The sequence below is a fragment of the Hyposmocoma kahamanoa genome, unplaced genomic scaffold (assembly GCF_003589595.1).
Source record: "Hyposmocoma kahamanoa isolate Upper Pololo Valley unplaced genomic scaffold, ASM358959v1 78, whole genome shotgun sequence".
Lineage (NCBI taxonomy): Eukaryota > Metazoa > Arthropoda > Insecta > Lepidoptera > Cosmopterigidae > Hyposmocoma > Hyposmocoma kahamanoa.
The window spans coordinates 16,729,631-16,742,072 of NW_020653945.1; the positions used below are offsets into that span (position 1 = coordinate 16,729,631).

General features: G+C 35.7%; 1 protein-coding gene across 1 annotated transcript in view; it reads left to right on the forward strand.

Moving 5' to 3' along the window:
• Positions 1 to 12,442, forward strand: part of LOC113233391 (pseudouridine kinase-like) — a 35,004-nt gene that overhangs the window by 6,317 nt on the left and 16,245 nt on the right. Inside the window, exons 3-5 of the mRNA XM_026468511.1 lie at positions 4,209 to 4,383; positions 9,672 to 9,787; positions 11,301 to 11,415. Of these exons, the coding sequence (XP_026324296.1) occupies positions 4,269 to 4,383; positions 9,672 to 9,787; positions 11,301 to 11,415 (346 nt within the window). The 5' untranslated portion in view covers positions 4,209 to 4,268. The remainder of the gene's footprint in view (positions 1 to 4,208; positions 4,384 to 9,671; positions 9,788 to 11,300; positions 11,416 to 12,442) is intronic.

Consider the following 12,442-nt stretch of genomic DNA (forward strand, 5'->3'; position numbering starts at 1 on the left):
CTAAGTAATACAAAGGAGCTATGCGAGCGGTAATGTGCGCCTAAGTATCTAAAACAAGTTCTTGCAGCGCAACTATAGAGGCTCGCATTCTATTTAGACGCGACTGTATCTCTGAATTAGAGTTTACGGCGCTTTACTAGATATACAGCAGCGATATTTCGAAGAAATAAACAAAACACATTTTATTGCTCACAAAGACCGTGACCTTGCTAACTGGAAAGTGATGGAGGATACAATTGCAAATAAAAAATGACAGCAATTTGATAAAATAACTTTTCCGTTGAATACATGCAAAATAAAATTGCGAGTGCCAGTTTATTGTAAATAAAGGGTTTTTGGACAAGAACTTTGTTTTGTAAATCAAAATAGACTTTCAGAGTTTACTAACACCGTTCTACCGATTTAGCCGCTAGTATTCACCTTTCGGTTTTATAGTTGTGGTATTGACGCGCTATTGTAAGTTTTTAGAAGTAAAGTTGCTGTAGAATTCTCAAATATAACGGACTAAGCGCTACTTTTGAAATATATTTACCTGCAGTAGATATAGTGTTCCAAAGGCTGTAGTAAAATCTATTTAACAGTTTCAGGCGTTATATACTACACGAAACATACTACATACAACTAAAAGCATTTTAAACGAAGCTAATAACTCCATTCAAACACTTCTAACTACAAAAGCCCTCTACAAGACCTCAAGGTGTTATAAGAGCTTTAGAAATATTCTATATACCACCAAAACGTTTTAAAGTAAGCTAATAACTCCATTCAAATACTTCTAACTTCAAAAGCCCTCTACAAGACCTCACGGTGTTATAAAAGGTATTTACAACTCTGTTTTACATCAATTACCCATACAATAGCTCTATGACTAGTCTTTTTATCTCTCTTAGGATTACATTTACCGTTGTACGGCTATTGTACGTACGGCTTGCGCCTGTATAATATATAATAATTACTTTTGAATACGCTACTGAAGGACTTAAGTACTATAGTACACACGCCAGCACATTAAGCTACTCATTGACGTATCTTGTTCCGTTGCAATGGAGGCGATTTTCGAACAAAAATGTGTAGTCTGATGTGCCGTTGTCCGTACATCCCTTAAACAGCTAATATACAACTTTTAGGTTGTACAGAGGTAATTTAAGCAGCTTGTGTGCTTGTAGGACGGCCCTTACGACATGTAATTTTGTTGATGTATCGAATTTTAAAACGTCATGAGAGATATTTTGACATAAGAGACATTTTGTCGTACAAGAAATTGTCCCTTACGACATTTAAAATTTCTACCATCGATTCTATGTATATTTTTGTCCTTGTGATTTTACATGTTAAGTTAATATAAAAAATACGTGTTTTCAATTATTTTTGTGGTGACAGGTGTAAAATTTTTTTTATCTTACCTAAGTGCTCATTTAGGCAAGATTAGGTGAGCCAGAAAGTTTGAGTTTCCCCTTTTCTTAAAGTAGTCCCGAGCCGATTAACGATGATTTTGATTCTTATTAGCAGGTAAAGATAAGCAAACATAATACCTTGTAGATACTTCTCGTACCTAATGCATAATGCATTTTTTTTTAATAATATTCCATGTTATTTAAAAAAAAAAGAGCTGCTCCTTGTGAAAGTATTCGTCCAGTGAAGTACTGCCACCTTACCTATTTCTGTTTTGAAGGGTAGGGGTACTGGTGAAATTACTAGCACGTGGGACTTGTCAACTTATGTCTCAGGGTGACGGGCGCAGTGGCAGTGCCTTAGCGTTTTAAAGCCATGAATGTCACTACAACTGTCATGGACAGACGTGTCGCTTACCACCAAGCCCATGACTAGTTCGTCCTGCCATTTGGTATTAAAACAAACTTATTTTTTTAAACAACCAATTATAAAAACCACAAAAAGTCGCTACACTAAAAAGTAAAAAATAACAAAATACAGGTTTAATCCAAACAACAAGAATACACGTAACACTTTAACCTTATTTTTGTCTTATTTCGTTTTGTACACAGTATTATAATAACTTATTAATCAATTTATCTATATTTACAAGTATGTAATTACAACGTGAAAAATCTTATCCGAATCTATTTATTACCTGTTATTTTAATAAAATATTATTATTGGTATGTGCTACCTACTGATCGGTTTGAAGTTTTATCTTACCATTAAAAAAATATTAACACTTAAATATGTACGTACAATATCTAATTATTTCTTTTTGGAGTCGGTGCCAACCAATGAAAGTTTACAAACTTACTGTATAGTATAAGAATCCAGGTATTTCTTTGATTTTCTTGTTTTTCTACATAAACCCGACTGAGAATCGAACCCAGTACCTTAGAGAGGGCGACACCTTGAAAACCGGTGTCGACCACTGAAGTTGTCGATAAAAAAATATAAGAATACACTCTACACTAGTTAGTTACAATTATTGATACAAATATCGAACAAACACAAAGGAAAATTCCTTCAAACCGACTGACTCGAACCAGCGTCTGTAGCCTCAACGTGGCCACCGCAATTATTAACTGAGCTATAGATCGAGTCAGCAGAGCCTAGAAATGATTTACTTACCTATTCAAATATTAAAAAATGCATTTCATTCTAATGTTCCCAACAAAGTGTTAAATCAATACATTATTCAAAAACGAAAGAGTAACGTAAATTAACAACAATGAAACTATAATTTAATCGCCATTAGAACCTCGGTATAGCTAACATAGTCCAGCAAATACTGAAATTAACGTTGACATCGGCATAAATTATTTATATTTATGGCGCACAAACTAGTAGGTACTGTAACATGTACAGTCGCGTGCGCTGCAGGGCCGAGATTACCATCACTGCGGTCATCGGCTTGAACATGCACCATGCGCCTATTTCGTATTTCCAACTGAAAGAAGACCCCTGACATGTAATTTTTCAAAAAAATAATCGACAAAATAAAAAGCATCAAATTCCATTTTGACATGTATTTCATTCAAATGTATCCCTATACTGGTGTAATTATAATTGTAAGTCAATGGGTGTAATACAAAATTGTAATCTAGTTAATAAGAGTAAACAATGGATGCATGTTAAATTAAACCTAAACAGTCTTTTTTCTTTGTTTTTGTAAGCAATTTCTGTTGTTTGCTAAAGTTGGAAACTTGTAAATGGCATTTGATTACTTACATTTAAGTATAACTATAATTGTATAATTAGATCGTGAATTTTCCTAAAATTTATAAAAAAAAAATATAAGTACTCGGTCAAGTACTTACTCTAAGGTAGGAACGCATGCCGTGGCAACTTGTAAGTGAAACAACACAATAACTCGAACCACAATATTTATTATTTTGACCATTTGTTTGTGTATGTTTTGCAAGTTGTCCTAAATAAAGAAATAAATAAATTCATTCAACAAGAGACTTAAATCAAGAGCAACAAATTTTATTCTTAAATCGAATCAGCCGTGAACGTGGAACCTGTTGATATCCCGAAACGTTGGTTGGTTTGGAAAAAAAGAAATATACGCAATTTAAATCCAAAAAAAATTTCGTTTCCAATCCTAAAAATATATAAAAATACCCAAAGGAAATTTGCAAAAATGACATCCAACAGACCTCCTTTTTTACTTTTGCCGTATTCCGGCAAAATTTTACACTAATAACCTAAAATGTTAGATTTCTAGAAATTTCTAAAATTGTGGTACCTTAATAGAGCCTGGCAGTAAAACACTACATTATTTAAAGCTTACCGTCAGTCATTTCATATATGCAGCCTGTGAATAATTTTTTTTACACTCAAAAAGCTTTCAGCGCCCTACCATTTTTATATAATAAATATGTTCAGAATGCTGTTACAGCTGCCACGCTTCTACAGTGCGTTGGGAATGTCCGCTAGCACTTGTGTTGATGGTTTTGAAGCTATTATGCAACTTTTTCTTTTAAAATTAATACTAATTCAACATTACACTCATGTCATGATGGTTACTCATGGCTGACTCAGCTGAGTCATCCGTGACCAGGGTCCGAAACGTTCGTTTGTTTAAAAAAAACAAATACACACACGCGATTTATACCCGAAAAAACACACACGCGATTTAGACCTGAAAAAATAGTTTCATTTCCTACGTGTAACAATAGCTAAAATCTTAGAACTCGATAAAATTATTTGATTTCATTGCAAACTACAATGATCATTCAGAATTACCTACAAACCATTTGTTTCAGTTGGACGGCAGCACCCATGCATGCAGCGCTGAGCAATGCGGTGGAGGGGTTGGCCGCAACATGGCAGAAGCATTATGGCGACTTCGTAATGGTAAAGCTCGCTTGTTGACTGCTGTAGGAGACGATATCGATGGAAGATTTCTTAATAATATCGCTCCAGGGTTACTGCTTGAAGGTAAAAAATATTCTCGAGCGAACATTAGCTTTTTATGCACTAGTTCTAAGTCACTTTAAATCAACGACGTCGAAAGCGTATTTTTAAATTTTCACAAATCATCTTCGTTTATGGTGTGTAATTAGCGTTTTTTTATAGCCCGTACTAAGAAAACCCTGTATCGCAGGTGCCATGGACACTCACTTACATAAATTACACCCAAACTCACAAGAGAAATAAATGTGGATCACACAAATATTTCTCCCGGCCCGAATCGAACCCGAGACATCTGCGTGACATACCAGCTTAGTTACCAAGCTGGTACACACTGGCTGGTGGGCAAGGAGGTACTTCTAGCAAGCAATAAATTTTAATGACTTCTAGACAATTATAAGTGTAGAAAAGTTAAATATTGACTCAATTACTGGTAGAATAAGCCGGAACTTATAAGTAATGCACTTAATACTCGTACTTACGGAAGTTACGAATACGAACTTTAGACAATACAATATTTGTCAAAACTTTCGAGAATTGATTTAACAAAAGGTATCGACAATTTAGAAGATTTTATGTCGTTACAAGAATGAAATATACTAATTATAAAAGTAATACTTATCATAACTAATGTAATCGATATTTTTAGCAAAATTGTGTTGTGAACATTTTGGAATCAGCGAAATCAGATTTACAACCTAAGTGATATTTTTATCTCTTATTTAGTTTAATTTTTATTGTTAAGCAAAACCAACGTAATTAGTATTGTTCAAAGAAAAAAAAATAGTTGGTGCCAATATTGCGAAAGTTATCGATATGCAAAATGGGTTAGTTATAAGGAGAACAGAATAGTGAAAGTATATGGTTTTATACATATTTTTTTGTTAATCTATTATTTTGGATTATTACCAAGAGGGTATCAAGCTTGATGCTTTAGACATTGGACTGTTCTTGTCGTAAGAATTGAATTTAAATATTAAGAGTGAAGCTTATCCTATACCTATACAATACACATTATACACGCGTATATGGTAGATTGGTGGGATAATTATGCTTGTTTGACTCTTGATGTTCACCGCATAAATAATAAATGCATGCCATTATAATCATTCTATACAAATCTGCTGTTTATGTTTTACTGAAGCATCATTGTCGCCACTGCATCGAAAAACAATTTTACTATCAATTATTTGCTTGTTTGTTTTCAGACCATTATCGTGATTGAATTCAACATGTTATGTTTTGTTCGACACTTTTAATCGATACACTTCACTATTTATATCAATGATGTTTCCCCAACGCCCAAAGGCCATGTCACTACAAGATTACAAAACAGAGATGTCTAACAACATAATAGCGCTAGTAGTGGAAAGCGCAGTCAGTGCATTACAGCACGTTGGGCGAATTGCCAACCAGCTTGATAGTCTAGTCTAGGCTAAGCGCCTCTTATCTAGATGCATCCACTTCATTCAAGCGCTTGCTGACTAAAGAAACACGAATTTCGAGGCCGACTGTCTTTAGGTACACACTACTATTTTAAGTTTTTTTCCATTTTTTTAAATTGTTTATTCTTTGTTTAAAAATACTCGGTTTCAAATTTGCCGCAAAACTGTAGGGCAGTTTAATAACGGAAACTGTAATCGTCTCCTATATATCACAACAATAGACATAACTTACGAATGTGACAGAAAGTTATTCACATCATTTTCATACCTAAATGTTTCTATATCGTGATATAAATAATTAATTTAGGGTATTAATAAAAGCTTTGAAAATTATTACTAAGTGGGCCCTGTTCTGCATAAATGAGTTAACCCACAAAATGACAGTTTCGAGATATTGAGGATTAAAGATTTTTGGCAACTATTTGTCATTACTCCTCTAATTAATGAAGTTTACAGGACAATTATATATCAAAAGATTTGTAATGAAGTAAGCATTACGATCAGTTTATTATTTTTTTAAGTTAACAAATTTATGATTAGTAATTAAATGCAAATGGTTTATGCAAAATTCGATATATCAACAAAATTATTACTTTATGTGTCAAGTGTGGTTAACACATTTTTGCTAAATACGGAAAAGTACGTATAAAGTGTCACTTAATCCTTGCAAACACTGAGAAAAAACATTTTCATAGTGATCAAGTATTAAACCAAGTAACAGTTGTTTTATTTTTGTCAGTCAACGCGTTTTTTCTTTATTGTTTTCAATAATCAATAGCCCACTAGCAGAGCACATACTACTCAAAGCTCTTATATATCTTATATTAGTAGCATTTACCCTAATTTCATGCTTCTTCTGTCACACCCAATACTCGCTACATTACATCAGGGTTGGAACCCGCACTTTCTTGACAAGTTTTGGCTATCCATAAAGGCATACAGAGCTCCATTCACCTGATTTCGAATATTACTTTCCGTTCAATATCATCACACTAACCATCTCTTATTAATATAGACGCGGTCGTAGTGCTTGTGATCTTCTTGTGTATCTCACGCACCAATGAGCAGCTGCCATTGAGAGCAAGGGGGAAGCAATGGCCGTGAGCTTAGACATCGCTAAGGCTTTTGAGCGGGTTTGGCACAAGACACGTCTATCGAAGCTACCATCTTACGGGCTTCCAAAAGGGATGTGCACTTAGATCGCTAGCTTCCCGTCTGAGCGGAGCTTAAAAGTCGCTATGGACGGATTGTGCTCGGACACCATGCTCATTAACGCCGACGCCGACGCCGACGTTCCGCAAGGATCTGTGCTATCGCCAACCGTGTTCATCCTGCATAACAACGATATGTCATTAACTAGTAACATTCATTGCTATACGGATGACAGTACCAGTGATGCCTATTATACAGGTAGCACAAATATATACCAGCAAGTGGAACAAAATAGATTGCAACTTGTGTCCAAAATCGAGACTTCTTTGGAGCAGGTCTCAGAACGGGGCCGACAGAATTTTGACAAATTTAACCCCGCAAGGACACGTTCACCGCTAAAAAATACCCGTTTGTAATAGCGCCTCAGTTACAGAACACCTTTACCCTTTTCTCCTTACCATCTCTAAGAGTATTGAGATACTTAGACTCGACATCACGAACGAAGTCCAGTTCCGGGGTCATTTGGAGCGCAAAGCCAAACTGGCTTCAAAAAAGCTCAGAGTGCTCAATAGAGCGAAGCAATATTTCTCACCAGGTCATTGACTTTTGTTGTATAAAACACAAGTACGGCCCCATATGGAGTATTGCTCCCAACTCTTGGCAGGAGCTCCCAAATACCAGATTGACCCACTTGACTCCATCCAACGTAGTGCTGTTCGTATTGTCGATGGTCACAAACTCGCAGACGATGGAGCCCCGACGGTATGGAGCCCCTTAGCCTACGGAGAGAAGTTGGCTCTCTGTGCGTGTTATACTGTCTTTACAATAGGAAGTGCTCTGAGTAACTTTTTGAACTGGTGCCACCGTCTCGTTTCCATCATCACACCTCTCGCCAAAGGAGTAGAGTCCATCCCCACAACGTAGATGCCTGGCATCTCATTCGTTCCTTCCTCGAACCTGCAAAGTGTGGAATGATCTTCCTCCTGAAGTATTTCCTTTGCGCTATGACACAGGGTTCTTCAAAAAGCGTGTTTACAGGGCTCTGAAAGGCTGGCACCGCTACCAACCTTGTCCCCATTTTTCCACTTTTATCCCTTTCAATTACCATCGTCTTCGTCTTACTCACTTTTCTTTCAGATTGAAATAAACCAATTAACGCAATTAGCCGCCGTGGGCCGTTAGCCAAATTCTAATTTTAACAGTAAAAGGATTATTCTCACCGTTTATTCCAATCCTCAGTTTCTGAATCTATATCATTTTCCGGTCTGTCCATATCATAGACAAAATTTAAAGTATTTACATTTTTCAAACAAGTTGTATCTGTTAAGCTTACTTAAACTAAATCGTTTCAAACCACATTGGAAGACATGTGTTGTAATTTGCATTTATGGTTTACCACATATAACACATTTTTGCGAAATTCAACTATGAAACGAATAAGATTTTGTGAAAACAATTTTTTATTTAACAATTACTACGATTTTTTTTTAATATATTACTGAAAAGAATATTAAACTTTATATTACAAGGTGCAGAACACGACCCAAGTATTAAATATGCTCCGAAAAATTTTGAGCAAATGAACATAATAATTAATCTTAAGTGTGAAGCTTGACATGCTCTTGATCCTGTACACGGTGGTGGTGATGATGAACACCATAGGTTCCTAAACTTTCTGACTCATCGCCCATTTAGGCAAGATAAAAAAATTTCAACGTCCACCACAAAAACAAATAATTGAAAACACTTTTTCATATCAACTTAACACAAAAAATCACAAAGAAAAAAATTATGTATGTGTGTGTGTACTTTATATAGAAAATCAAGTGTTTTTTTTTCAAAGACGGCATCAACGCCCCTGAATTGCTTCCGAGACCCCTACCGCCCTCTCTTCTCTCTTCAGCGCCCACAGTAGGGACCATTTTAGGAAACTATGTTGTACACGAAGGTGTATATGTACACAGAACATTTTCCCTTACGATAAAATGTCCCTTTTGACAAAGGGTTCACTTACTGTACTGTCTGTACGGACGGCAAAAAAACCAACTCCGCTGCTGGTGATATCACCATCGGCATCCCTCAAGGATCGGCCTTGGGTAATACGTTGTTCCTGACGTTTATCAACGATCTTGCGCACTATATATCGGAGGGCTTGGTGATTCTGTTTGCAGATGACGCTACTGTTATAGTGTGTGCTAAAGGCTTCACAGAATTGGACGAAAAAGTAACATACACGTACAGCTTTGTGAATGGTTTTCTGCAAATGGGCTTATTCTAAACACGTCTAAGTTGAACCTAGTGTTGTTCTCACGAAGAAATCCCGTATCATGCCCAATAGTCATTCAGTCAGTCAGTTTGTAGTTCGTATTTTTCTTTATTTTTCTTTTAATTATTTTATTTTATATTAACATTAAAATTATTATTTACCTTAATGACGATCATGTTATCCCTTGACATTATATTTCGAATTGTGATATTATGAAATTGATAATATGAAATAAATGATTGTATTCTACACATTTCAAATTTCCACTGTTGATATAAAGGTAATAATTTTGTTGAAGTATCGAATTCTAAAATATCGTAAGTGTCATTTTGACGTAACGGACAGTTTATCGTACGAGAAAATGTCTTGTTTGAACTTAAGACTTATTTGATTATCAACAATTAAATGTGAGTGATAGAAAAATGCTCATTTTCAAATTGTTACTATAACAGGATGTATAGTGCAAGGGGGTCGCACTCCAACGTATGCAGTTGTCTTGGACGCGGAAGGAGAATGCTTGATTGGTCTCGGCGACATGGCTCTACACGATCATATTTCTGTCGACTTAGTACGTATTGACCACACTAAAGCTGAGATTTATAAAACGAACTTCGACGTCAACTAAACAAAGATGGCGAGCAAAGCAAGTGTTTCATATTTACAAGACGAACTTTACCCAAGTTTAAGCAAGAAATTGTTTTTAGTAGCATTAGAGCTCCTTGTGAAAGAGTTCGTTCAGGTAAGTACTGCCAATTTCCCTTTTTCTGTCGCCAAATAGTAAATAAATAAATAAAATAAATATTAAACATCACATCACATACGTTGCTCGCTAAGTAGCTAAAGCATTGTGTTATGGAAATCGGAAACAACGACGGTACCACAAACACCCCAACCCGAGGCAATATAGAAAAACTTCTACATTGACCCGGCCGGGGTTCGAACTCTGGACCTCGGAGATAGCGATGCTGTGAAAACCGGTGTGCAAGCCGCTCGACTCTTGCAAAGTGATTCTCAAATTTTTGTTAATTAGTAATTATTTTACCACACTAAGCATTGACTTACAATTATATGGACGTCGGGTCCGCGCTAAAGTGTCCGAACTTATAGGGCGTTAAAATGGTATACAGAGCGTCATTCACGCTTTAGTCTTCGTTTGTTCGACTGACAGCGAAGCAAGCAGAATTAGACAGTACTGCGCTGACATTACAATTTAAATTCAACGTTTTAACTTTTTCATATTCCTTTACATGTCACTACGTTTAAATAGGTTGACTTCATTGACTTACAATTATATGGACGTCGGGTCCGCGCTAAAAAGAGTCCGCACTTGTAAGGCGCTAAAATCGTATACAGAGCGCGACACTCCGCTTTAGTCTTCATTTGTTCTACGGACAGCGCGATACTGCGATGACATTACAATTTAAATTTCGAATAGGTTGACTTGGGACATTTTTTTCGTGGTTTTTGTATTACACCCGTCGTCCATTTATTTGTAAGTCAATGGTTGACTTGGGACATTTTTATCGGTTTTTTTTGTATTAGACCCGTCGTCCATTTATTTGTAAGTCAATGACACTAAGTGTCACTTTGTAACCTTTTGTTCAATTGAGCCTTGTTTGGATCCTGCAAGCACTAAATTACAACTACGTTTAATCTAAGAAAATGTTACCCTTTTTTGATTCTAATCTAAAATATAAATAATTATAACATCTATGAGCTGAGTGTGTGCGTTGTTATTGTTATTATTATTGTAAAAAAAAAAGATCTCAAAAGTTCGTGGAATTATATCTATTTGCCAAGTTTTATTGAAATCGGTTAGCGGAAAGTGCGCGAAACCGGATTCCTCGCCTAGTTTGCCACCCTTAGAGATGGAATATTTCCTTCAAATTTAAATGAGATCAATACTGAGGTATCCTCTTTCCAACAAAAAAAGAATCATCAAAATCAGTTCGCAAATGCCGCCGGAGTTATCGCGTAACACACATACAACAAAAAGAAAACACAGTCCAAATGCGTACCTCCTCCTTTTTTGAAATCGGTTAATAAAAAAGAAGCGCCCATAAGTCTCAATTTTTTTAAAGGTGAACCGTCACCTGGATGTGCTGGAAAAAACGCCACTGGTAGTCATAGATGGCAACGTGCCACAGTCTACGATGGACCACGTGCTTCAACTGTGCAGTGAAATGGGCAAACCAGGTAACATTCATATTTATTTTTAACCCCGACGACCGAACGTAGAACGTACATGCGTTTGGGGTAAAAGACATGTTATTTATGCACCTAGTTGAACGTACAATAACTATTTCCAAAATTGCTAAATTAAATTAAGGCTTCGGTAATAGCTTTGAAATTTTTCTGAGAATTGGCACGTAGAACCGTCCCTTATCCTTGGAAGTCACACTTGAGTAACCATGGTTAAATTTTGGAAGATTGATTAGTCCGGTAAAAAGTCGCCGTTTAGTCGGTTCTAGTCGCAAAAAACTAGATTTAGCCAGTTCGTCGTTTCAAAATTATGAGGATGTTTTACTGTGCATGCTGGAATAAGCTTATTTCAGCGATATCATTCCTCAATCTCGAGAACCATAGCACCTGCCTTAGATCTGATTGCAGTAAAAAAGTCGTGATTTAGTCCGTTCTAGTCATAAAATCTAAATTTAGTCGTTATACGTAGTTAATCGGCGCGCCTTTTTTAAGTTATAACGATGTTTAACTAAGCACGCTAAAATAAGCTTATTTCAGCGGCGCCATTTTTGAAACTTGTGAACTACAATACAGCTCCTTTATGCTTACGTCTGCTTGCTCCCGGAAAAATTCGTGAATTAGTCGGAATTACTTTTCTTTTTCAAAAAATTGATTTTTTTTCAAAGAAAGGTTTCTTTACCAAGTACTCTTATAATAATGAAAATGAGAAACAAATGTTAAGTAAAATAATTGTTTATTCCATCAGTACAATATGTCTAATAATAAAATGGCTAACTAATAAACTTAAAACTAGCTTGCACACAAATTACAAGAAAAATATAAGGACGGATAAGTTCACTTGTTTTCACAATATTTGTACGTAATTAATTACATAACTAAACCAACATATTCAGATCATTACATAATAATTGTAGTAAATAATTGGATTGTTGTAGGTATATGGATCAATGAGAAAAAATTTTAACCTCAATACTTTAGTCTCAATATGCCCTGTACATAACAACATACATTTATTCACCGA